The sequence below is a fragment of the Alligator sinensis genome, unplaced genomic scaffold, assembly GCF_000455745.1.
Source record: "Alligator sinensis unplaced genomic scaffold, ASM45574v1 scaffold521_1, whole genome shotgun sequence".
NCBI classification, from domain to species: Eukaryota; Metazoa; Chordata; order Crocodylia; family Alligatoridae; genus Alligator; species Alligator sinensis.
Window position 1 is genome coordinate 51,291 of NW_005842374.1, and position 27,349 is coordinate 78,639.

The 27,349-nt window shown below is 43.6% G+C and overlaps 1 protein-coding gene across 7 annotated transcripts in view; it reads left to right on the forward strand.

The window, feature by feature from the left end:
* The window catches only part of ATP7A (ATPase copper transporting alpha), a 57,528-nt gene that overhangs the window by 17,474 nt on the left and 12,705 nt on the right, over positions 1–27,349 (forward strand). For 5 of the 7 annotated variants that reach the window (XR_003095412.1, XM_025210827.1, XM_025210825.1 and 2 more), the window contains 9 exons: positions 1,832–1,972; positions 13,946–14,435; positions 15,468–16,196; positions 18,154–18,375; positions 21,933–22,096; positions 23,426–23,587; positions 25,210–25,286; positions 25,502–25,727; positions 26,094–26,327. Coding sequence is in view for 6 of the 7 variants with exons in the window: in XM_025210827.1 (XP_025066612.1) it covers positions 1,865–1,972; positions 13,946–14,435; positions 15,468–16,196; positions 18,154–18,375; positions 21,933–22,096; positions 23,426–23,587; positions 25,210–25,286; positions 25,502–25,727; positions 26,094–26,327 (2,412 nt within the window). In the remaining variant the exon portion in view is untranslated. Of the gene's footprint in view, positions 1–1,831; positions 1,973–11,333; positions 11,479–13,945; positions 14,436–15,467; positions 16,197–18,153; positions 18,376–21,932; positions 22,097–23,425; positions 23,588–25,209; positions 25,287–25,501; positions 25,728–26,093; positions 26,328–27,349 lie in introns of all 7 variants that reach the window. The other 2 variants (XM_025210828.1, XM_025210829.1) reach the window with 2 other exon arrangements.

Here is a 27,349-nt window from a genome sequence, read left to right on the forward strand (position 1 = left end):
GTTAAAGCCTCAGAGTTTTGTAAAATACAATCCTCTCTCATTAATGCACTTTAAAGAACAGGATAAGCTTTGTGCCATGTTTCCAGAGCTGAAAGCCACCAGTTTATGTAGTAAAACAAGGGAACTGTGATACATATTTAATAATTTGTATCCAAGGTACTGGATAAATGAGGCTATTCACACTTTTTAATTTAATTTTGATCCTATTTACTCCATTCTCCCAGCAGTTGGTTACTGTTTGAAGAAAAGTTCAGTTGTACGTTTCCATTTGTATACTTGTATGTTGTTCTGCACATTAGATCAAAAATATATTAAAATAGTAACACAGAGTAATATATTGCTCAGAATTCACCACATTTTAATTTAGTCTTTGTGTCTGTGACAAAGCTCCTCCTGTGCTCAAGATAAAACATAATCCTTATATTAAAATGGAGGTTTCAAATTATTTGTGGTATTCTAGCAGATCACAAAGAAAACCAGATATACTCAGCACGTTTGTATTATGGAAAGAAACAGTATGTTAATTCTGAATAAATTGCAGTAGGCAGAGCCACTGATGAGGCAGAGAACCAGTTTTATGAAACATTATACAGTAATTTAACTTTCCCTCCAAGTCCTCAGTCCAGCAAGGCAGTTAAGCATGCACTCAACTTTAAACTTGTCCGTAGCTCCACTGAAATAATCTACGCATTCTGCTGCGTTCACTGCTGCCAAACATTAGGCAACCTATGTATTGTTTTACTTCGGTAACTTCTTGCTTTCTTTTTGTCAGTATCTAAGGGCATTTTTGTTTTATACTCATTTAGAAACTTTGCTTTTGGAAGAACGTTCTTGTTTCTGTGACTGATTAAATTATGCCAAGTGCTGGACATAAAAACCCCAAACTTTTGCCTTTTGCTGCTCCCCCCTATTTAATATCAGCTTAGAAGAAAACAGCTTTAATTACTTTATTTTTATGTATTTGGTTCTGTGCAGTTTTTTTTAGCTTGTATGCAAGCAGAAAAGAATGTTACAACCTACTTCGAGCAGTAGCATAACTAGGGGCGGGCAAGCCGGGCATCAGACCTAGGTGCCAATTTAAAGGGAGCAGTGGAATGGCCCCGCGGGAGCCCACACCACAGCAGCAACAGTTCTTGTAAGGGGAGCTGGAGCTGTGACAGGGGTAGCAGTGGCATGTGTGCAGCGAAGTAAGACTCTCCAGTGTCCACAGTCTAGCTTAGCACCTCCTCTTTCCAAGTTGCCAGCATTCCTAGTTATACCTCTAGCTTAAAGTTTTCTGAAGGACTTGCAAACAATCCCATTACACTTCCCAGCTCAGTTCTTGGCACTAAATTCAGTCTGTTGTTTGCGGTAGTTACATAATAAATTTATAAAACACAGAAAACCTGCAGAAAATAGCTGCTGCTCTTGCTCCTGCCATATTTCATGATTTATCTTGTATCCTGATGATTGATTTTCACAAAATCCATCTCTTAGTATTTTTGAACTTGTTGCTTTGAATGACTTGGAGGTAGAACAAGTGATTTACATCTTGCATGCTACTAATCTTGATTACAATGCAAAGCAAGTTACATGCCTGTGAACACTTCTCTCCCTGAAAATGTAATGATGTTGAAAAGGTCAAGGAGGATACATGGGAAAGTGGTTAAAGGAGTCCCTAAGCTTTCTGCTTCGTGTGTCTTGCCCTTTCAAGTTATTAGTAGTATTTAATTTATATGTGCCCAATTAGAGTACCTATTGGATCTTCTACAGTAACCTTGTTTCTGACCTAGAATTTCATTGCATGTATTCCTTCTTAATTTGCACCTTAACATATTTCTTTGTCTGACAGGAATGTGAAGACTTTAGCAGAATCCTTCCAATAATGGAGGCAAAATCCATAGTCATCTCTGTGGAAGGGATGACATGCAACTCTTGTGTCCAAACCATTGAACAGCATGTTGGAAAACTGAATGGCATCCACGACATAAAAGTAAGCAACTTAACCAGAATCTCTTTTAAGAGCCATCATACATTGTGCAGCACAGGAGGGAAAGGGGACAGAAATTACACATAAACCAATATAATGGAAACCAGTTCAAATCTGTAACAAAACATAAGTTCAGTGCACATAAACTGCTTTCAAAATGGCTGAAACTGATTTAAGATAAACCTGGACAGATGTAGTGTCAGACTTAACTGATTTAGGTTAAATTAGTTCATTCAACTTCTGTCACAGCCCATCCAGATTCAAGTTAACTCACAGTCCCCCAGCATACCAGGATGCTTTGCACCTCTCCTCCAAACCCTCTTTTCCAGGGTGGGTGGGCTTAGCCTTGGCCCAAGCTATCTGCTGCAGCCCAGCAGGGAGGTGTGCTCCGCACCCCCTGGCTTCTAGCGTGAGCCACTGCAGGTACGTGACTGCATTCTGGAATCAAAAGTGAATGTCTGTTCACTTGCTTACACGTTCAATCTTCACAATTTAGACTAACCTGCAAGATTGAATCAATTCAGCCTTAGGGTTTTTTGACTCTCTGTACTTGGCCAAACAGAACATACCCAGTTTGTTACAGAGAAACTGCTCTTTGGTATATTTGCAGAACATGTCAGTGAAATAGTCACATTCATCACTGATTACAGGAAGGTTTCATATCATGACTTTTGATCTCCCTTTTCCTTCATGCTTAAGTAATTTCAGCTATGCATGAAAATTATGCAGAGTCCAAATGGTGAAAAAACAATTAGAAAGAAAAAAAGAGTGACTCTGCCCTTTTTTTAAACGCAGAAAGACTGGATGTTTTACCCTAAACCCTCCAGTCCTGTTCTTCTTGACTAGTTATGCAGTGAGACAGCTTATGTAGCCTATAGGAGAAGGAAATGCCTTAAGTTGCTCAATTAATGGCATGTAATTAACCCTGGTATTTTCTTCCCGGAAAGGACTATCACTGTGACCTAGATAGGGGTAGAAAGTAATTCAGGGCTCCAGCTAACTCTTGCTGGGTCTGTAAGGCATTCAGAACTCACTTTCTTTTATACCTTTATATGTGGGAACTGGAAATGGTCCTCCTTCAACTGTGTTCTTTTGAAGAGAAACCAAACTGTTAGCAAGCTACATTGAACTACTTTTCAATAAACCTTCATGAATTTGAGTTGGTTTTAATCTTCAGAGTTTGGGGCTCAAAAAAGAAATCAAGTTTTCTGTAATATGAGCTACTTGGGGGAAGATAGTAAGAAGCTAGATGCCTTGAAACAAACCTGACGGGAGTGTTTTTAATGTGCGAGCTGCTCCCTTGTAGCCAATACATCCACTGCATTGGATGTACTTCTATCAGGAAATAAAGCTATTTAACACCCGACTGATTCATGTTAGTCTTGTGACACAACTGGTGCCAGAAAAGCTGTTAATCCTACCAATTATAGCAATGGCACATTGTTAATCCTAATTCAGGGGCAGGGACCGTTTTTTGGCCGGAGTGCCGAAAAACACCACAGTGCCTACCTCAGAAGATGGCAGAAAAACAAAATGAGGGCAAGGGGTACATGGCAGGATGCCCTGCTGCCCTGTGCCCCCCACCCAAAACCCCTGCCCCCCAGCCCGGGCTCTGTGGCTGTCAGCAGCTACCTCAGCTTTGGGTAGCTGCTGGAGCCCAGGCTGCTCCCAGCAGGGCTTGCAGCATCCCAGCTGCCTGCTGGGAGCAGCCCAGGCTCCCGGCTGGCAGCGGAGCTGAGGCTGGCTGCAGCTGGGAGGCTCCAAACAGCTGTGCCGGGCTCTGGCATCGGCTCCATACCGACGCATTCACCCGCGCATCAGAGCGGGCGGTGGGAGGGGCCTGAGGCAGCGCAGCCCTGGTCTCTCCCCCACTCCCGGCACAGAGGTGATGGCAGGGTTCCAGAGCCCGGCGCAGCTGTTTGCAGCCAGCCTGGGCTCTGAACAGCTGCAGCAAGCTGCGGGCAGGCTTCAAATACCTGCTCTAAGCTCCACAGCTCTGGCATCAGCTCTCTGCTGGCGACGACTGCATGTGTACCTTGGGGTGCAGAGCGGGGCAGTGCAGCCTGCTCTGAGGTGTCCGGTATGGTGCTTATGTCAGAGCCCGGCACAGCTGTCTGGAGCCTCCCAGCTAGCAGCCGGCCTCAGCTCTGGGAGCTGCTCCCAGCAGGCAGCTGGGACACTGTGAGCCCTGCTTGGAGCAGCCCAGGCTTCGTTGGTGGCAGCCAGAGCCGGGGCTCTCCAGAGCCGGGGCTGGCCTTAGCGTGCCAAGCAAAATGGCTTCGCATGCCACGCTCGGCACGCGTGCCAGGGGTTGCCAACTCCTGTCATAATTGTTTGGGTACGCAGGCAAAGCTCTCTCATACATGAAGTGTGAGCTTTGTGGTAGTTAAGTGATGCTGCAGAAACCATCCTGCTTTCCATAGGATTTTTTTCCATCCTAAAGATATGGTCTAAATCAATATTGGACTTGCCAGAACAGTGGAGACTAAGCCCAAGGTTCTAATTTTTTTTTATTTTTTTTTTTTACATGAGTTTACTGCATACAACTGATTTCCCAGGGTTCCCTGTGAGGTTTTTCTGTGTACTAAAGGATGTGCTGCAGCTAGCTTGTACAGATTTCTGTGAACAACAGTGATATTTACATGAACCCCCACTTACCTGCACTGGTGACTTAACAAGACTTTTAACTTAGTTGGTTCCAGTAACATAAAACAGATCCATCAACATAAAAGCTTATTATTTTAGCAATGGAAATATTACTGGAACAGTTGCATTCTTTGTGTGGAGTTCAGACAAATGAATACCTTAAATAAATACCTCCCACCTTAAATAAAATTAACAATAAAACGAGTCTGAAAAATCATAGAATCATAGAAAATTAGGGTTGGAAGGGACCTCGGGAGGTCATTTAGTGCAGCCTCCTGCTCAAAGCAGGACCAACCCCAACTAAATCATCCCAGCCAAAGCTTTGTCTAGTCGCGTCTGAAAAACCTTCAAGGATGGAGAGTCCTCTACCTCTCTAGGTAACCTGTTCCAGTGTTTTACCACCCTCCTGGTGAGAAAATTCTTCCTAATATCTAGCCTAAAATTCACTTGCTGAAACTTTAGACAGTTGCTCCTTGTTCTTTTATCTGTCATCACAGTCTAGCTCCATCCTCTTTTGAGCCTCCCTTCAGGTAGTTGAAGGCTGCTAATAAATCCCCTCTGTCTTCTGTAGACTAAATAAGCCCAGATCCCTTAGTCTCTCCTCATAAGTCATTTGCCTCAGCCCCCAAACCATTTTCGTTGCCCTCCACTCGACTTTCTCCTATTTGTCCACATCCTTTCTGTAGTGGGGGGTACAAAACTGAACACTACTCCAGATGTGGCCTCACCAGTGCTGAATAGAGGGGAATAATCACTTCCCTTGACCTGCTGGCAACACACCTACCAATGCAGCCCAGTATGTTGTTAGCTTACTTTGTAACAAGGGCACACTGCTGGCTCATATTCAGCTTATTTTCCACTAACCCCCAGGTCCTTTTCTGCAGCCCTCCTGCTTAGCCAGTCAGTCACCAGTCTGCACTGGTGCATGGGATTGTTTTGTCCTAAGTGCAGGACTTCGCACTTGTCCTTGTTGAACCTCATGAGATTTCTTTTGGCCCAATCCTCCAATTTGTCTAGGTCACTCGGAATCATAGCCTTACCCTCCAGTGTATTACTACTCCCCCCCGGCTTGGTGTCATCTGCAAACTTGCTGAGGGTGCACGCTATGCCATCTTCCAGGTCATTGATGGAGGCATTGAACAAAACCGGCCCCCGGACCAACCCTTGGGGCACTCCCCTTGATACTATCTGCCAACTAGACATTGAGGCATTGATTACTACCCTCTAAGCCCGATGCTCTAGCCACTTTTCTATCCACCTTACAGTCCGTTCGTCCAGCCCATGCTTCCTTAGCTTGCCTGTGAGAATGTTGTGGGAGACCATAGCAGAAGCCTTGCTAAAATCAAGGTGTATCACATTCCCCGGTCTCCCCACATCCATAGAGCTGGTCATCTCACCATGGAAGGCAATCGGGTTGGCCAGACTTGACTTGCCCTTGGTGAATCCATGCTTATTGTTCCTAATTGCCGCCGCCTCCAAGTGCTTAGAAATGGATTTCTTGAGGATCTGCTCCATGATTTTTCCAGGGACTAAGGTGAGGCTGCCTGGTCTGTAGTTCCCTGGATCCTCCTTTTTTCCCTTTCTTAAATATGGGCGCTAGGTTTACTCTTCTGCAATCATCCAGAACCTCTCCTGATTTCCATGAGTTATCAAAGATAATGGGCAGTGGCTCTGCAATCTTTTCATCCAACTCCCTCAGCACCCCTGGGTGCATCCCATCTGGCCCCATGGACTTGTATATGTCCAGCTTTTCTACATAGTCCCTAATCTGTTGTTTAGCCACTGTTGGCTGCTCACCACCTCCCCAAACTGTGCTTCCCAATGCAGTAGTTTGGGAGGTGACCTCGCCTGTGAAGACTGAGGTGAAGAAGGCATTGAGCACTTCAGCCTTTTCTGCATCCTCTGTCACAAGGTTGCCTCCCCCATTGAGTAAGGGACCCACACTCCTTCTTCCTCCTCTTGCTACCAACATACTTGTAGAAACCCTTCTTGTTATCCTTCACATCCCTTGCTAGCTGCAGCTCCAGTGCTTTGGCCTTCCTGACTTCATCCCTATATGCCCAAGCAATCATCTTATACTCCTCCCTAATTGTTTGTCCAAGTTTCCACTTATAAGCTTCCTTTTTGTGATTTAGTTTACTGAAGAGTTCCCTGCTAAGCCAAGTTGGTCTTCTGCCGTACTTGCCAGTCTTCCTGCATATCAGAATGGTTTGTTCCTGCACTCTCAATAAGGCTTCTTTAAAGTATAGTCAGCTCTCCATACAAATAAAATGACTGTGGAATCCTTTCTTAGTGGCTTTTTAAAATGCCCCTAGTTAAAAAATAAATAAATAAATAAAAATCTAACCTCTTATACTCTTAAATTGTTCCACCTTCTTTCTGAAAATGCATCAACACTTGAAGGGGAAGCCAAGGGAAAAAATCATTTTTTGACCTCCTTGAGCATAGCATACTCCACTTACTCTGTGCTTTATATAGTAAGTATACTGAAAACAAGTTTTTAAAAGGAAAATATTAACCATGTTTTACAGAGTTGGGTAGAATTATTTTAATACAGAACACTGCTTCTAAAACCATGTTTAGAAAGAAATACATTGCAGAGGTTGAAATTTTAAATAGAAGAGGATTATAGTAAAAATCAAGAGGTCCTAGTTCATAGTCCTCCCTATTTGCAGAAGAACTTTTGAGTTAGATGGGTAATTTATTCTTCTTTTGAAATGAGGGCTGCTCTCTGTTAAAAATAAGGCAGTGCTGTGTTTAAGAGTTATAAGAAAAGTCAGAAAAATTAGCCTAAGCTGGATGTTTAATGCAGAAGAGAGTCTGCATTTGGGTTGTTTTGTCTCTTAATGCAAGAAAACCAATAAACTACTGTGTCCTTATTATCAACCCTACCAAGCCCCGTAATTGAAGAAAAGGAGAAATGTAGTTCTTAACATGGTTTAGCTGATTTAATTTGATCATGACAATAGCCTTATGGATGTCTTTTTGCCCAAGGAAAAGATAAAATTGGAAAATAATGCATTGGGTTTTGACAGATATTGCTTTGCCCTTTTGGAATTAAATTAATGGTGTTTGATTCTACATCAGTTGGGAGCAAATTCAATTTGGGGATATGTGTACCATATGATGTGAAAGGTTAGTACCAAATTAGGAACTCTGTATGCCTGGAATTTAGAGAAACAGGCACAGCTTCTTCATTGTATGTCAGATACAGTATCTGGTTCTAAAACTGAATTAAATTCAGCTGAATCTAGTGCTTTCTGTCCCTAAGGACAAGATGCTAATCCAGTCCAAATCCTGTTGCCCTCTTCTCCATTTCCCCCCCCATTTCTATTACATCCCAAATACTGGTACTTAGGAACATGTTTTTCTTGCTCTCTCTCTTGCACATGTTACTCAATCTTCCTTGAATTTTTGCATTGACATGTCCTTTTTTTTTTCTCTTGACCCAATGAAGAATGTCTTGCATTTGAAAACTTGTCGAACTTTATTCCAACTATACAGTTAATATAATAAGATATAATTCCTGAATAATCCTTGCCTTTTTCTTTCTCAGTGTTGAATCAGCTCCTCTTCCTCAAAATATTGAGATTTCTTTCTTTTGACTTGCAGAACTGTTTGCTGCTTCCAGCATTCCCTGCCTTTGCAGCCTTCTACATACCTGAGCTCCACCCAAACTTATTTCCCAACTATTCTCTTTGTCCCTTTTACTGACAATTAATTGTATGCGTTTGTTCATGCTGTCCCTTTCTCTTGTAAACAGCCCAGCTCTCAGTGTACAGCATCCCCTCTCATTCAGAATACTTCTGAAACCTGTCCTAGGAAGCAGTCCAGTTGCAAAGACTGACGTTTCTATATCACTTTCATTCGTATCTTTTAGACTGCAAGCTACAAGTCTGCAAGCTTTGGGTGGGGAGTTTTTGGCAAAGGTGACCTGTCACACAGCACAGTATTTACCTGTGATGCTACATATATATCAAATACTCTTATAGAACAGGTTTATTGTAACTCTGTGCCTGTGTCCCCATCTCAGATTATGCCATAATGCTTGGTAGATAAGGTTGGATGTGATAAATTACTTTTTGCATTCCTTTAATTACATATTACATATTACAACAACTGATGTGTTTGACCAGGGAGGAAGTCAGCAAAGAGGTTTGTTGTTCAATTTGATGAGTCTGTCCTTTCCTCCATCACTTTATATCAGCAGTGCTCAACCTTCTTCCCCAGGAGGCTGGATAGATGGTACCTGGTCCATCTGCAGGCTGGATGCAACTGGGGTCCCAATCCGGGGCCCAGGGCAGGCACGGGGCACCATTCGGCTGTGGAGAGGTGGGCGGGGGGGGCAGCCTGGCCCCAATCTGGCCCTGTGGAGGAGGTGGGGGAGTGGCCAGACCCCAACCCAGTCCTACAGGGAGGGGAAGGGAAGTGGGGACATGACTCTGCAGTGGGGGGAAGGTGCCTGGCCTGATCCCAACCCTACAAGTGGGGGAGGGGTAGAGGAGGGGTCCCAGCCCTCATCCAGGCACAGGAGGGAGTGGGGCATGGCCTAGCCCCTTGTGTGGAAGGGGTCATGGCCAGGCTTTGACCAGCTGCATGGGGTTTGGGAATTTTGCAGGGGAGAGGGTGGCTGCATTAATTGCCACCACTCTGCCAAATTTCCTAATCAGTAGCGAGCTCTGCAGACCAGGTGCAATGGTTCTGCAGGCTGCATTTGGCTTGGGGGTCAGAGGTTGAGCACCGCTGTTTTATGCCATTGTTTTCTTACAGTGGGGATGATGGTTTTGGTGGTCTGTATTGTGATAGCCACATGAGCTCAGCCATGGACCAGGAGCCCATGGTGTTGGGCATTATAAAAATGAAGAACAAAACATTCTGTGCCCCAGTGTGCTTTAGGAACCGCATGAAGACCTGGAAAGCTTTCCTATGTGGGATATTCATTTCTGTAATAAAATGGCTATGAAAACTCTCTTGTTGTATTTTAAATAGAATTTACATTCTGACATTCATGAAGGTCATTTGCTAAACACCATAACATGTACTGTAAAAGATACAATTTTAAGAAGTACACACAATGTAAATACTTAGTCCAGGGGTGTGTGGCCGTGGTTCAGATCTAGTCACCAGTGCCATGACATCTGGGGCACAGGGCTCTTCATAGGTCTAAAAATTTGGCAGGGAGGAAGTGGTGGCACTATTTCCCTGCTACCAAATTTCTGGACTTCTGGCCCTGTATATTAGTTTAAACATGCAGGTTGGCATGGGGCCTGATTTCTATGCCAGTTGGGCCCAATATTGGCATACGGGCCTGGGCAGGGGGGCGCATAGGCCTCATTCAGACATGGGGCTGCAAGGGAGTGTCACCAGGACCCAGAGGCCAGTGTTGGCACATAAAGCTAGGTGAGGGCAGCACCAGGCCCTAGTGCCTGATCCTATCACGGAAGGCCAGGCAGGAGCAGTATGGGGCATCAGGGTCCAATCTCAGCACGCTGGGACCAGCTAAGGCTGTGCAGGAGGCGGCAGTGTGGGATCTGATTCTGGCATATGGGGCTTGATCTGGCCTGCAGACCAGTCCTGCCCCATACCTCTGGGCCACGGGGCCAAATCCTTGAGCACCATTTACTTAAGCCATCCTTATTCATTCTAGGTACTAATTTTTTTCACAGATGCATACTTATGTCACTGTTTACTGCTAAATACTTGAATAAACAACATGTGGAAAAGTAGTAACCTCCCAATTCACTGGTTATGGGGAAAAAGGACCTGCAGAGAGAGAGAATTAGCACTGCCATAAAAACAAATCTAACTCTCACCAATATGAAATTACAGTGCAGTCTCTGCAAATTCTAATGGAATAAGCATGTTTTCTGTAATTATAGGTCATTATCAGGAATTAACTGCTGGTAAGGAGCAGAATTAGCCTAGAGCTAATTCTTGGCCCAGCTATGAAAAATAAACCGCCTTTTATTTTTAATTGCTAAAGCTTAGCAACCAGGCTCTTTGTGTGTGTTTCTGTTTGCTATTCTGTAAATCTTTGTCTGTAGTTTCAACATTTTCTCTACTATCCAATCATAGAACTGCATTCTTAAGCATCTCACTTGCTGGCAACTATGTTTTTCAAAATCATTCCCCTGAGAGAGTGAGCATGCTGTATTTCTGCATGATTGCTGGTCCAGCACTATCCAAACACCTCTTAAATCAAGTGAACTACATTACACTAGAACTACATCAATGAATGAAAGGCATATTATGAATGACTGAATTTTGAATAAGCAGATGGACATAATATAAAGGGAAAACACTAAATGGTTTTGTACTTCCATTTGACATTTGGGTTTAGCACATTATGAAGTGTTCTAACTGAAAGATTTAAGAATAGTATGGTAATATGACATCTTATTCAAGCCCCTGTCATTACATTTTTGCTGCCAAGAGGGGCAAAAGAGTTCTGTGAGTTTACAGATTATAGTTTGGATTAACAAAATGCGGATTAGTGAACTACTAAATAGGATTAGAAAATTCCTATTAGAAACGTACAGTTCTTTCAAGTAACTTCCTGGAAAATAAATGGGGTTATGTTATTTTCAAAAATCAGTTTGAGTTGCTCGACACTTCAGATCTGGCTTAGGTCTGAAGTTGTGATTGTCTGAATAAAAACGATATGCACTGGGACAAATGTTGACATCACGCACTTTTGTTATCTTCCTATGAACGCAAGATATGAACACTTTTGTTATCTACCTATGAAGTCGCAATACAAGAGGCCAGCATAAGGGCTGAGGTATATACTGTGATGAGACAACATAGCAGATGCTTGCACTGCTGCCGCTGCCTCAAGTGCTTACAGTCCATCAGTAACCAAGGTAGTTCAGGCTTCACTGCTGTCAGTCTGATGTCTTTTGTTAATTTATTAGTTCCCTGTTTAGCACAAGAAGGCTCTCCCCAAGCTGAGGCACCTAGCTACTTGGCAATACACCTTTTCAATTATAAAGAAACCAGGGGCGGATTAACACATGTGCCTGCAGGGCCTGGGCCCAGGGCCCCCTGCCAATCAGGGAGCCCCTGGGGTGCCAGGGGCAGCATGGGCCAGATGGACATCCTAGCCATGGGCATTTGGGGCAGGCCGTGCGCACCTCCTCCTCTCCAGCTGGGTTAGGGGCAGGTGCAGAGTCCTGTGTGGGCAGCAGTGGCTTCCTGGATCCGTCTGCTGCCAGGAGGCCTCACAGGCAGCCCCACTCCCACTCTCCGCCATCAGTGGGCAGCCACTGGCACCAGCACTACCCCACCAAGACTGGCAGAGGGGCGGGTGCGTAGCTGGGATGTTGCGGAGCTCATGCACCCCACCCCAGGCTGACTTCAGCCCCAGCCCGAGCCCCCACCCATCCTGTGGTGCTGGGGGACTGCAGCCTCAGCTGCGTGATATCCACCGGGCAGAGGGGCAGGTTGGGCTGGGGCTGCCTTCACCTTAGCGGTGCTCACACGCCCTGGCTTCCCCTAGACATGCCAAGGATGCCGGGAAGGCCCAGCCGCAGCATCTTGGCTGGCTCAGAGGGAACCTGCCCTCACCTGGTAGGGGCCTCCAATTTTCTGCTTGCCCAGAGCCCCAATAAATCTTAATCCACCACTGAAAGAAACCTTTGGTAAATATTTATTTTCAGTGACTTTCCTGTTTTTCTCAATAGAATGCACCACAGCTCATGGACTTGTAAAGCTCCTGTTGAGCAGTTAGTTTATTCACAGAACCGTAGAAAATAGGGATGGATGGGACCTTGAGATGTTGTGTAGTCCATCTGCCTCTCCCCAGGATGGAAGCAGTGACAACTAAGTCATTCATAGAATCATAGAAGACTAGGGTTGGAAGGACCTCAGAAGGTCACCTAGTGCAGTGGTTCTCAACCTTTTTTGTACCAGGACCCATTTGTAAACATCAATGGCCAGTCCTGACCCAGTAAATAGTTTAAGTAGAAAACAGCCCCCTGGCCTTGCCGGTGCCCCTTACTTCTGATCTGCTGCCCCCAGGCCCCGGCCCCCCCAGTGTGTGGGGCAGGGGGTGCCCCAAGCAGCCCCGTGCAGGCTGGAACTCTGCCAGCCTGCAAGGGAAAGCCCACAGTTTCCCACATTTTTCTCCTTTAAAGGAAAATCCATTTTTAAAGTCTGTTGATCCATTTTCAAAGTTTGTTCAACCATTTCATATATTCTTGCAACCCACTTTTGGGTCTGGGTCCAGGACCTCTCCCAATTGCCATGAGTTTTCAAAGATAAATGCCAGTGGCTCTGCAATCACAATGGCCAACTCCCTAGGCACCCTCAGGCACATCGCATCTGCCCGCCATGGACTTATACACATTCCTCATGGATGTTTGTGTAACTTGCTATTAAAAGTCTCCAATTATAGAAATTCCACAGTTTCCCTAATGTCCCACTATTCGCATTGTTGCAAGTGCACAAGAATGTCACTAAGCAGGGGCTTCTTCTCTTGTTCCCCTCTTTTTTCCTTCTACTTCTTCCCCTCCAATTAAGGAAAGCTACCAATTGCCACCACTGTATGAACAATTAGAACGGTTCTTTTAGCCATTTTTTTTAAGATTAGATTAGAAGTAGGTTTAGCTACAGTGTTTAGTCCAGTTTAGCAAAGTTTGTTTTGAGTTTGAATATGTATTGTGAAAGATATTGAGATACTGTGTGAAACCAGGTCTTCTCTTATACATGAAGTTGTTCTGTTTACATCAGGCAAGGTTCCTTGGGTGAATTTAATATCTTTTATTAGACCAACCCATCAGACATTTACATAACAAATGTCAACACCTCTACCAAATTACCCTAATCCCTAATACTTTTTGGTATTACAGAACTCCCTTTGGAACCTCCTCATTGATTAACACTTAACACTGCTCTCTCTCAAGTTTATTTCTGTGCATACCTTATTTTGTGCTGTGGGTCAGCCCTCAGGTCTGCTTTGCTTAATGCTCTTTGTAAACCCTTTTTATGAGTTGTGTATGCATTGATCAGCACTTATATTAATTAATAGTCCAGCAAGGTCTACAGTGCTGAATGAGGGATTCCAAAATTAACAGACTGCTTTTGTGATGGAGTCTCCCACATACAGCCATGCTGTCACACAGATCAACCTAAATTAATTTATGGTTTTCATAGGTACAGTTTTGCACTTCCTCTTCAGGGCTAGAGCTGTAGGGCAAAATGATAGGGGAGATGTGTCACTATAAAAGCTAAAAGCCATTTGATGTATTAAACTAATCTTTTGGGTGGCGTTAGTTTCTATCTTTGAATAATGCATTTTGCTAAGTTACTCTTTTTTTTTTTCTCTGAAAGGTATCTCTCGAGGGAAAGAATGCAGTTATTATCTATGACCCCAAAGTGCAGACGCCAGAGTCTCTGCAGGAAATTATAGATGACATGGGATTTGATGCCACTCCAGCCAATTCCAACCCAGAACCTGTTTTACCTGACACTACTTTTCTTACTATTCCTCCTCAGTCAACTCTAACACCTGAACAAATCCGTAACACTCTGCTGAAAAACAAGGGTATTCTGGATGTTAAAATTTCCTTTGATCAAAAAATTGCAGTTGTGACATTCGTGTCTTCCATTATAAATGGTGCCCAGATTCCCCAAATGGTTCCAGGCCTAGATTTAAATATTGCAGTGCCTGGGAAAATGCCAGGGACTGCAGGGGATTTGAACTGGTCCCAAACAAGTGATGTTGTACTAAGGCTGAAGGTGGAAGGGATGACTTGTCACTCTTGTAGCAGCACCATTGAAGGGAAGATTGGCAAACTACAAGGTGTTCAGCGGATTAAAGGTAATGCCTTATTTTCATGTTATATGTAGGGTGTAAAGTGACAGCCAGTATCTCTAATAGCACCACAGATGTGCTTAAACTGTAGGGGGTAGATGGCTGAGTAGGATAGTTCACCTGGGTAGTGCTGAAATCTCAATGCCATATATAATGTAGACCAGAAGTGGAAAAGAGAGTTGGCTTTACTCTTAGTTTTTAAGGGTGGCTGGGACCCTAATCATCCCTTCCCCCCAGTGAAGACTTGGTCCCATTAGAAAACCAGTTTACAGGCTGGTACAATCTGTTGTATTCTCCACAGAAAGTGCTGGGACTGGAATCACAAGGATGTTACAGTCAGTATTGAGTTTTGTTGGCAATGTGGCATGGATAAAAATGACAGTATCTAACAAGGCTATTTCTATCATACGAATGCTAAAATTCAGTAGTTGCTTTATAATTTGATGGGAACAGAAGTACTAGTAGTCTGGGACATTGATTTAAATTGCAGAACTGTCTTAATACTGGCTACTGGAATACCAGTACAACTTCTTTCTTTCATACCTAAAATTAAAATTAACCTTTCTTTTTCAGTTCAACTAAAGGCATCTAAATAATGGTTTATGTGAGGCTGTATCTTAATGGAGTAGATGGAGGCCATTAATTGGCAATAATATATGTTATTGCCAGTCACATAAATACAATGAATTGAGTATCTGATATGAGTATATTTAGCATTCATGGGAAAAATAAGCAATGTACTGCCAGATCTAGCATGAGCATTCTGGCACGGTAGCAGTAAATGAGGCAGCAAGAGATTCTGTCTTGTTGCAGTTCTTAGAACAAATAGTAGAGAAACTGAATACAATTTCCAAAGACAACCTAGGAGCCCAAGTCTCATTGGAAGTCAATGGCTTTTAAGGCATTAAAGTATTTCTTGAGAGTTATACCACTGACAAGTTCCACCACTCCTGAGACTGTCTGTGGGTGGTGGTTTTTTTAAATGGAATATTAGGAACAGGAGCAATGCACACTAAAATTATTATGTTTAATTTTTAGTCTCCCTGGACAATCAGGAAGCCATTGTTGTGCATCAGCCTCACCTGATTACAGCAGAGGAAATCAAAAACCAAATTGAAGCTGCTGGTTTCACAGCATCTATCAAAAAACAGCCCAAACCACTCAAGCTGGGAGCTATTGATGTGGAACGTTTGAAGAATACCCACACCAAAAGCTCAGAGGGAATGCTACAAAAAAGTCCAAAGCATATGAATGACTTAAAGACCATTGTTTTCAGAGTCAATGGCATGCACTGCAATTCATGCGTCTCGAACATTCAGAGCACCATATCCGCACTCCCATCTGTAGCAAGCATAGTAGTTTCTTTGGAAAAGAAATCTGCTCTGGTAAAGTACAACCCAAACTTAATTCATGTGGATGCATTAAGAAGAGCCATAGAAGCAGTGTCACCAGAGACATTTAAAGTCAGCCTTTCTGATGAACATGAAGATGTAGAGCTTCTCAACACACAGGCATCTCCAGTGAAGTCCCCTTTAAATAGAAACAAATGGCCCCTTACACAAGTTACTGTGATAAATATTGAGGGAATGACGTGTAATTCTTGTGGGCAGTCCATTGAGGGAGTCATTTCCCAAAAGCCAGGTGTCAAATCAATACACATCTCCCTTGTGAATCATAATGGGACAATAGAATATGACCCTCTGCTAACCAGCCCAGAAGATTTAATATCTTCCATCGAGGACATGGGATTTGATGCTTCGTTACCAGGTAATGTCATACTAAGTTTTTTGTATTGACTCTGTAAATTAATTCACTTCTGCTTAGGACTTTGTCCTGTTTAGAATTAAACAGGATTATAGGGTATGCTCTCTGCCTGCTGAGAGAAGTTTTATCTGTGAGAGTACCAGTGGGATAGCTAGAAAACAATTCCTTTTTTTCCATTGGTTTCATGAATGATGATTAAAATATGAGATACACTTATATCCAGTAAATCAAATGTTTAAATTGATTACCTTATTCCAAGGTAAGTTTGTTTTGCTTTCTGTCCTTAATATGGTAGATAGTGAGGTTCTAAACAGTCTTCCTAATGCAGATATTGAAGTCATGCTAACACCTAGGTACTCTGGTGGCTGACACTCCAGAAGTAAACAGGAAAAAGGAAGAGGTGGGAGTAATTGATGGAAAGGTAGGAAAAGGTAAGTGGGAGTAATTGATGGAATTAGGAGAAGGAATGGAGGCTGAATATCAGCCAACAGAAATGTTTCTCAAGAGAAGTTGGGGAAGCCCCATTGCTTCCAAGATTAGATAAAACACTGACAAACACATTGTAGGAAGCATTTCTTCTCCATAAATAGAGAAGACTAGGGGGCATCTCTGGTTCTTGCAGTTGTGCCAGGTCCTTTGGCTTACTTCAGGCTGATCAAGAACAACTTCTCCTTTTGCACTCTGGAAGGAACTGTTACAGGGGGGAATTATTTGTGGCATTGCAAGAGGCTGTCTAAACCCCTGGTTATGCTGTGGACTCTGTGTAATAACAACAGAACTGTTAGTGTATAAGACCAAGCTGCCATGCCCAAGTCTTTGCGGGCTGGGGCCCTTGTCCTGTTTTATGTGTCATCATGCTATAGTCACTGTCTCTCTCCAAGTTCCCCACTGAAGGGTTTCCTGCCCCAAAAACATTTTGCTCTTTTTAGGAATCCTCTCTCTACATACAACAGGATTTTCCTCAGTCCATAACCTAATTGGTTATTCTCTGTAGCACAGAAAAATTAAGTTATCCCATTGCCAGGAGACAAGAAGTTCCCAATGCCAAGCCTACATTTGCCACTGACTTAATTTGGACCAGCCTCCTAACTTCAGTTCTCTTTCACCACTTGTAAAAGTAGGTTAGTTATTGTGAACTACCCCTTGATGTGGCTTAAGGATAGTTAGTTAATTTTTATGCAGCACTTGGAACAAGTTAAATGATAAATTTGTCCTGCCACATCTCAGCTATGTCACGTGCTGATTCATTTAGAAAGAAACAGTTTATATACACAGAAGAAAGAAGATACTGAAACAATCCGTTTCACACTAACGTTACCAGTCATGTGCTTCTGTTATGTAATAGCAGCATGTGAGCTAAAGACAGATTTACCTAATGAGTTTTTAGTGCAGTGAGGCTTCAGCATTTGATTTAGAGTGAGGCTTCTTTCTGTATATATTGCTGCTGCATTAGAAGCTTACTGAGAAAAACAGGTACCCCTCTATAAAAGTTGGATGGGCTTGTTGTTTTTGTATTGTCTACTGTAGATTTATTAACATTATCTGTATTATATTGCCATCTAGAAACCCTATCCAAAACCATAATAGTGAAAATAGCCCCAACCCTGAAACGCCCAGAGTCTATGTAACACGGCCAGTACAAGAGCAAACTGGCCAGAGGCAGTGGGGGAAGGCTGGAAGGACCAGGTTACTAAATGAACAGAGTTGAGGGAGAAGCCAGGGTCCTAGGTCATTTGCAACCTGACTGATCTGTCAATTCCATTGCAGAGGTAGGTTTTAAAGAGCCTTTTGACTGAATTACAAAGGGCAAATGGGTGATTGCCTGTTATGGTAAATGCAGTTCTTCTCAGTCCAGAATACTGCATAGCAATACACACTTCCCCATTCTGTGGTATCAAGGTTATAGCTTATTTGGGTGACTGTTAATAAATCCATTACTTTTGATACTTTTTCCCCCCAGAAAAAACAGAACCATTGGTGTTAATAAAGCAGCCATCCCTGGAATTGCCATTAGAGTCTCAGGCTAATATGCACCACAAAAGTGAGCCTTACACCAAAGTGTCACCAGTTTATGGCAAAAAACAAGAGGCAACGACGCCATCAAAGTGTTACATCCAAGTCACTGGCATGACCTGTGCTTCCTGCGTAGCAAACATTGAAAGAAATCTGAGGAGAGAAGATGGTAAGATTCACTTCACAACAACCTGTTACATTTCTAAACATCAGCCCTGGAGAGATGTGTCTAGGTTTTGTGGTGATATTTTTAAATGGAACAAAGGAGAAAACCACAGTAGATTTTTCAGTGAGTTACAGTGGACATCCTACCCATTGCTTCTTCACAAGGCATAAAGTATGTGGGGTTCTACGTAATGACTGTTTTTGCTGTTCCTTGGCATGTTTGGTAGATACTACACCATTGCCAAGGCAGGAGGTGTAGTACTTAGAGGATTATGCAAATTGCAAACTCGACTGTTTCAGATTTCTAAAGATATGAGAACAAGGTGTTGTAGGCTGCTGATACAAACTGCAAGGGAGGGTATAACATAAGGATGAAGCTTTTCACTCATTTTTTGTGCTTTGAAACTGCAGCCTATAAAACTTTGTCCATGTACCCTTAGGTCTAAACCCACTCAGCTTGTCCCCACTGTAGCATGACATGAATTAGGTATGCACTAGATTGCCTGTGTGCATTTCAGAGGGTCTTTTGCCTGAAAAAACTAGAAACAGGAGCCTTTACTGCTTGAATTCAAGGTCTGGGTCTGGTAGCTTGGAGGCTGTTTCTGGTCTAACCACCAGAGGGAGACAGACAGCCACCCTGTTGTTAGTTCTTATATAGGTATAAGTATAATGTATTTGTATTAGTTCAGTGCAAGGCACTTTCTGCTGGCAGAAAAATTAACTAAAGAAGCAAAATACTGCTGGGACACAGTGTAATTAAAAATGGCAGAGGAAGGCCATGTTTAATCAGTTTTAAATGATGGGAAAATTGGACAAATTTTGGACTGTAGTGGGTTGAGTAGCCGCACAAATTGAGACCAACTCCTGTGTGGTTATGAAAACTTACCATTGATTGGTATCCTCTCACAATCTGGTCTGTTTACTGACACAAGGTCTAGCAAGGTCTATTCAAGATAAAATATGCTATAATTGTGCTACATTTGTGATCAAAATTACATGAAAGCAGTTAAAAGCTATTGGTTATTGCTTCTTTATATTTACACAATTGAGAACAAAATAGATTAATAGATTCATAGACATTAGGGCTGGGAGGGATCTTGGAAGATCATCGAGTCCAGCCCCCTGCCCGAGGGGCAGGAGGTCAGCAGGGATCATAGGATCCCAGCAAGATAAACATCCAAATGTCTCTTGAAGGGGTTCAGTGTAGGTGCTTGAACCACCTCCAGTGGCAGTCTATTCCAAACCTTGGGGGCTCAGACAGTAAAGAAGTTCTTCCTTATGTCCAGCCTGAAACAGTCATGGAGGAGTTTGTGACCATTCGACCTTGTCATCCCTTGGGGCGCTCTGGTGAACAGACGTTCCCTCAGATCCTGATGAGCACCCCTGATAAACTTATAGGTGGCCACCAGATCACCCCTGAGCCTGCACTTTTCCAGGCTGAGGAGTCCCATGGCTCTCAGCCTCTTATCATAAGTTCTGTTTTCCTGACCTCTGATCATGCTCGTGGCTCTTCTCTGGACTCTCTCAAGCTTCTCCACATCCTTTTTGAATTGTGAAGCCCAAAACTGGACGCAGTAGTCCAGCTGCGGCCTCACCAGGCTGAGTACAACAGGAGAATGACATCCTGGGATTTGCTTGAGAAGCATCTATGGATTCAGGCTAGTGTTTTGCTCGCTTTACTAGCTGCAGCATCACACTGAAGGTTCATGTTCATCTTGTGGTCAGTCATGACCCCCAAGTCCCTTTCGTCCGTAGTGCTAACCAGTGTAGCACTGCTGAGCTTATAAGCATGCTGCAGGTTTTTCCTCCCAAGGTGGAGAACCTTGCATTTTTTGGTGTTAAAACACCATCAGGTTCTCGTCTGCCCATTTCCTGAGCCTGTCAAGGTCTGCCTGGATCACCCTTCTGTCCTCAGGTGTGGATGCTTTACCCCAGAGTTTGGTGTTGTCGGCGAACTTGGCCAGTAAAAGTACTTTATGAATCAGGTTACTGTGCCAGGAACTGAAATCTGTTGATTATCATTACAACTGGATTGTGGTAGAAATCTAGATTATGAAGCTTTCTAAAGGAGTCATCAATCATATTTTTCATTAAAAACATCACATAGTAACTTGGATTTGATTAGACATATGGTTGTTTAGATAGCAGTTTTTCAGCATTGTACTGAACTTGCTGTTTTACACTCTTTAGGCAGCAATTATGAGTTTGCTATACTTTGTGTTATTTTATGCACGTTGTTGACCCCCAACTTCCATCCAAAGGAGCTACGGTCCAAAGAAAGATGTTAAACCACCCTTTTATTCCCCAGCAAATAATCATTTCTGTGGCGTTAACATACAGCAAACTTAAGTAAACTTGTGTAAAGATGAGTCTGGCTAGCAAATAAAAAAGCAATACAGATAATACATTACACAAATATACCTACAGATACACTGCAACCAATTATAGACTTATAATTGGTTGTAGTCTAAAATAAGCAAAATTGGTTGCCAAAAATAAGCAGTTTTATGACTTACTATAATTTAAAACCCCAAATCCTGAAAGTCCTGACAGGTGGCCAACTTGCCAAGAGACTATGTTTAAAAATGGAGACTAAGTTCTAAAAGGTTCAGGATCCTCAGAGCATCTATAGATAGAAACCATAGCATAGCACAGGATGCAGGAGAAACACATCTTGGATCACTCACCCTCTTTTTATCCCCCTTCATAGTAAAGACTTAAAAAATTACCTGATAGAAACCTTGAAAATATGGTAGATGCCATTACATCATGCTACTAGTCAAGATGGTATACACTAACCTAATCCCTTTATTACGACTAGATGTTCTGAGACTGGCTAGTCTTCCAAAAAATATTTCACACCAAGGGACTAAGCTGTTTTTCTCATAGTACTTTTTCTTAATCTAATGTAGGCTAATTTAACAGTACTTAAGATGCACTAAATGGGTAGGCAACCCCTGGCATGGTGCCAGAGTGTGGCACACAAAGGCATGTTTCTTGGCATGTGTGCTTCGAGGTGGACAGCAGGGAAGAGGCTGGGCCTGTGCTGCCACAAAAAGGATTGGGCCCCTAGCAGCTCCCTTGCTGTTTGTCCCTGGCACGCCAACATCTTGCAAGTCGAGGTTGTCAGTGTTTTGGCACTCTGCCCAAAAACATTGCTGACCCCTGTACTAAAACACTGCACTATGGACACCGATGACATGTCGCGGGGGGGGGAGGACATCTGCCCCAAGGCATGCGTGCCAAGCAAAATGCCTTCCCATGCCATACACTGGCATACACTGGCACCCATGCTGGGGGTTGCCTACCCCTGCTCTACACATTTGTTTTTGTAGAGCTTATTGTTCTTTTAACCTTTTTGTTTATTTGGTCGTTGTCTTCTAAAAAAAAGCTTGTAGTACTAGGGCTAGGACACCTATTTCACAGTGTCAGTGAGCATGGTTAATTGCTATTCTTCTTTCACATAGTCATACTGGCTTCCTAAACCAGATCTCTTATTTGCACATTGTACAAATAATGTTTTTGTAATTAATGCTGCCCTTTCTGCTTATCTCTTTCCAGGAGTACATTCTGTGCTTGTTGCCCTCATGGCAGGGAAGGCAGAAGTGAGGTATAACCCGGATGTCACCCAGCCATCTGTTATAGCAGAACTAATCCGAGAACTGGGATTTGGAGCTATTGTTATGGAAAACTGTGATGAAGGAGATGGAATTCTAGAGCTTGTTGTAAGCCAGTCATTTAAAATAAACAAGCTAGTATCAGTCACTTACTGCTATCGAATTTGCCTATGTAATTTTTTAATTTTCTGAAAAGCTTTCTATACATACAGCTTTGCTTAACTAAAAGAAAGGTATTTGCAAGAGAAAGACTACACATAGCTATTTAGAAATTGGATAAGGTAACATCTCGGTGCCAGCAAGCTCAAGGTTGCCCATCTACATACTTGCTGTAATGGCCAGAGTACCTGAACACCTCACCAGCTTTAATGTATTTATTCTTTTGAGACCCCTCTAATGTAAGGAAACAAAATTTCACAGATGAACTAAGGCCCTAAGTGTTTGAGTGACTTCCTCAAAGTCATACAGCATACCAGGAATGTGAACATGGGTCATCTGTCTCAACTCCCCTCCTTATGCGGGATCTTGCTTGCTGTGTATTTCCTCTTTGTTACCAGTTTCAGCTTTGCTGGTAGACATTCTCTTACAGAGCCATGGGGCAGGATATGCATGTGACCATGCCCTGAGCGGAGCATGAGAATGATGTTGCAAGAGACTGGAAATGCATAATGTTAACAAAAGAATGAAGCTGTTTCCCCAAGCGCTACTCAATGTTATAGAATCAACAACTGGAAAACAAATGGCTCTTTCCCCCCCTCTGATCACTTTGTTACAGCATTCTTTGGAATCACTGAAAGCAACAATAGTTAAAGAGTTGACGCTGTGTGTTTCACTATGAATATCTGTTTCTACACAACCCTCCCTGTCAGCGTAAAGCTCTGCACAGAGGGGTGGGAGAGAAATCCAGACAAATCCGTGCCAAATAGCAACATATTTTTCAAATACTCTACAGGTGTACCTTTTGCCAGAATATTCAAGTCAACCTTGTAATGAACACATTAGAATCATCAGGGCTACTGCCATCTGAAATGTTGAGTTTCCAGTCTCTTCAGTCTTTAAAATGTATATATTGTCTGTGGATGGAAAAAAACAGCATTCCACATTTTTCAGCATCCAGCATAAATGTGCAGCTTATGTATCTTTGCCTAGAGTCTTAGGTTTTACCGTTTATTTTATGTGGAGGCAATATCAAACTGTAAGGCAGGTATTACCAATTATAACTAACTGTATGACTAATATATAAAGTATGCATGGATCAAGCATCTGTGCCACCTGCTGGTCAGAGAAATATTTTCCACAAGTTCCTCTGGTTACACATGCAGCAGTGATAACTCCAAGACAATCTTATTTTTCCTGATTTCAGAACAACAAAAAGGTATTCACAAGCCTTTTAAAAAAAAGAAACAACTATAACAGGCAACTATTTGTATTTCACAGGTGAGAGGAATGACATGTGCCTCATGTGTCCACAAAATAGAATCCACCCTCATGAAGACTAAAGGCATATTATATAGCTCAGTAGCTCTTGCAACCAACAAAGCCCACATTAAGTATGATCCTGAAATTATTGGTCCTCGGGACATTATACGAAGGATAGAGGTAAGCTCACACGTGTTGACTTTCATCATATCGCTGATCATAGAATACATGTAGACTATTCTCTGTTCCTGCCTTGTTCTGAAGCCCAGAACCTTTTTATCTATAATATTCTGGGACGGAGGGGGTATCAAGGCTAGAATTTTGTCTGCCTTCTCTTCCACCCACCACTTCCTCACCCAGTAAAGAGGATTCCGGCTTTTTGACTGTAAGAGAAGCTCTATACCAGGACTGTCCAACTTGTAAGTGGCTAGGGGCCTTGCACTTTGTGGGCTGCACCAATGGGGTCATGGACCCCTGGGCCACATGCTTCCTGGATGCCTATTCCCACTGCACTGCATGCTTGTGTGGGCACCCTCTTCTCCCCCCACTACAATGACCCTGCATGGATTCTCCCCCCTCTCAGTCCACTGCTGCAACAACCCTGTGTGGACACTTTTCCCTCACACTCCCACTATGATCCTGCATGGGCACTCTCCCCTCAACACTGCACTGCATGCTGTGCAACCCTGGCCTCGCCCTAAACAACTTGCGCTGTGACATGCTGTGCCATGGCATACTGCCCCCTGGGGTGGGCTCAGAACAGGGAAGCCAGAGGAGGGAGAGGAGTCTAGAGACTCCAGCTGCTGCTGGAGCCTGGGAACCTTGTGGGCCATCAGTTGGACAGCCCTGCTCTATACCATCAAATAACCGAAGCAGGGCTATGGGGTGACTTGGTCTATGCCTTGCAAGAATGGGGCTGGGAAAACTGAATTATAGTAGAGTCCAAAACGTGGCTGATGGGACTGAACCAATGCAGGAGGAGTGTATGGACTGCATCTGTTGTGATACAGAAGAACCTCACAAATGCTTATCTGTGGGAGTCTGTGCTCCTGTACTCATGATAAACCTCTTTGCAAAACCTGATTCAAATTATTGCATTAGAATAATTGATGCCTGAGCTAGATATCTATCTTGAGCTACTTTGGGCATGGAGAGAGAAAGGTTATCATGTGCAGGCTGAATGTGTGACCAGCCCCTCCAAATAACCTGCAAATGTCCCTGTGCAGCATGAAGTGTCTTTAAAGTATCATATTCGGTTGTCCACTTTTTTGTGCTCCCCTTCTCCACACCAGTTGATTGGGGCAAACAACTTCTTTGGAAGGAAGCTTTCTGTTAACATGTGGTCATGATATAAATTTTCGAAATAACCACAGGTGGTGGTTGCTTCCCTGTAAAGGGGCAGAGGTGGACAATCTGCAACATGGGTTCCTCTGTGTGATATGCAGCAGATTGGAGAGGGGACAAGCAGCACAGCAGCTGTTAGGACAGGGAGTAGAAGACAGACTCTCAGATCAGACAGGAAACACAGGGCAGGGAGCAGAAAGGAAAGGAGAAACTTTAGGGAACACTGTGTAAAAAGCAGAAAACTGAGCAGCAGATCAGGTAGGGGAAAGGGATTGGAGGGGACTTGGGAGGGTACAGGGCTAAATTCTAGCACACTGCCAAAAAAGATTAGCCCCAGCTGATTTAGGGCATTATCTTTGTTTGCAGGACTTGTAATCGACTGCAAAGGTAAAACTGTATCTCTTGCAGTAGTAATCCCATGTCAGATAAGATGAAATATTTGCACCCTTTTTTCTTAGGATTTAGGCTTTAACACATCTCTGGTGAAGAAGGATAGATCTGCTAGCCATCTAGACCACAAACAGGAAATAAGGCAGTAAGTGTCCCTGAACATATTTAAATCTTATTTAAGCATTATTCCAATTGTTCTTATTAAAGGCTTTCTTTTTTCCCTTGTTTAATCAGTAGCGGAATTTTCAGGGTTTTGATGTTGTTGCAGACACCTTAGCCAAAAAATTACCTGTATTACATTGAATCACCGAAAAACGTAGAGAACAAATGATTTTCATTCTTTTTTTTTCCTTCTCTAAGATGGAAACGATCTTTTCTCTTGAGCCTGACTTTCTGTGTTCCTGTCATGGGGTTGATGATTTATATGATGATTGTGGACAGTCACCTCTCAGATGCTCACCAGCGTCACAATGTGAGTGATGAGGAAATAGAGGCCTATCACTCTTCTATGTTCCTGGAGCGTCAAGTCCTACCTGGATTGTCTGTTATGAATTTACTCTCTTTTTTACTCTGTGTCCCTGTACAGGTAAGAAAAACAGGGTTACTGTCAGTGTGTTGGGGTTAAACATTAACAGGTTGTTTTTGCAAAATAAAAGGTATTAAAGAAATTATACACAATAATGTCACTTTAATGAACACTGATTCAGAATGCTATTAAATATGTTAGAGCTGATTCTTCATTCAGTGAAGTCAGTAAGAGTTCTGACCTTAATGAGACCTCTTCATGTTGACTAAAATATTTTTTTTTTAAACCTTGATGTTTAATTTTAAAAAAGGAGGTCTGGAAAAAACCTTACACTAAATCATTGCCAAGAAAGTAGCTTTCAAGTAAGAATGTTGATATGTGTCTATCTTTTTGTGTAAGTTTTAATTGTTGTTGCTTCCATTACAGATATTTGGAGCATGGTACTTCTATATTCAAGCCTACAAAGCACTAAAACACAAAACTGCAAACATGGATGTGCTAATAGTTTTAGCGACCACCATTGCGTTCACCTACTCCTTTGTTATTCTCCTTGTTGCCATGGCTGAAAAAGCAAAAGTGAATCCAGTGACCTTCTTCGACACACCTCCGATGCTACTTGTGTTCATATCACTGGGCAGGTGGCTGGAACACATAGCAAAGGTAACGCAGAATAAAAGTGACTATTCATGTAGTTGGTGTGATAAAAATTAGGTCTGTGCAAAGCTTTGGTAGCTGATTCGATTTGGAAAAGTTTCAGAAAAGATTTGGCCGCTTCGGAAATTCAGCCATAGACTAAACAGGCAGATGACACAGCTGACTGAAGCTGGTAAGTCTGTTGGGGTTGGAGAGTGGGGAGGGGAGGATTGGGTCCGGAACAATCTGCCCAGCCGGGGCGTGTGGCGTGTTACTCGGGGCGGTGGGGCACAGGATGCAGGCGTGGCAGCACTGGGAGCAGGGCCTCTGCTCTGCTGCCACTTGCCCAGCCAGGGTGGGGTGGTGGGGTGAAGCAGGATGAGGGCACGGCTCACTTCGGGCAAAAGGGGGCATAGCCCCTGCTCCCAGCACTGCTGCGCCCGCATCCCACGCGTGCCACACCAGCTGGCAAGTGGTGGTAGGGCAGAGCCCCCGCTTCCAGTGCTGGAAGTGGGGTCTATGGCCTGCTGCTGCCTGGAGTAAACTGCACCTGCATCATCCCCCCCCACCCCCGCACCATCTGGGTAAGCAGCAGCAGGATACAGCCTCTGTGGCTCCCCCCACCAGAGCAGAGGCAGGCACAGCTGGAGGAGCTGTAGGACTAGCCCCCATGGCCACCTGGCCCGGCCCCATCCCCCACCAGGCCCAGCCTCCCAGCATTTAAAAAAAAAAAAAAAAAGGCGCTGCACTCACTGGCTGCAGCAGCTCCCAAACAGCGTGCAGCACCCCACCGAGCCACACTGCACCCATACCATGGGGCAGCTGCCATATGGGTGCCAGGAGGGTGGGGCAATCCCTGCTGACCCATGCTACGTTGGGGGCTCAGCCACGAGTGCCCAGAGGCTCCGGGTGTTGGCTGCTGCCAGTAAGTGCAGCTCTTTTTTTTTCTTTTTTTTTAATTTTTTTTAAGTCCCGGGACTAGGCTGGGCCTGGGGCTGGGGCCAGGCAGGGCAGCCATGGGGGGTTCTCCCATGGCTCCCCCCCCCCCG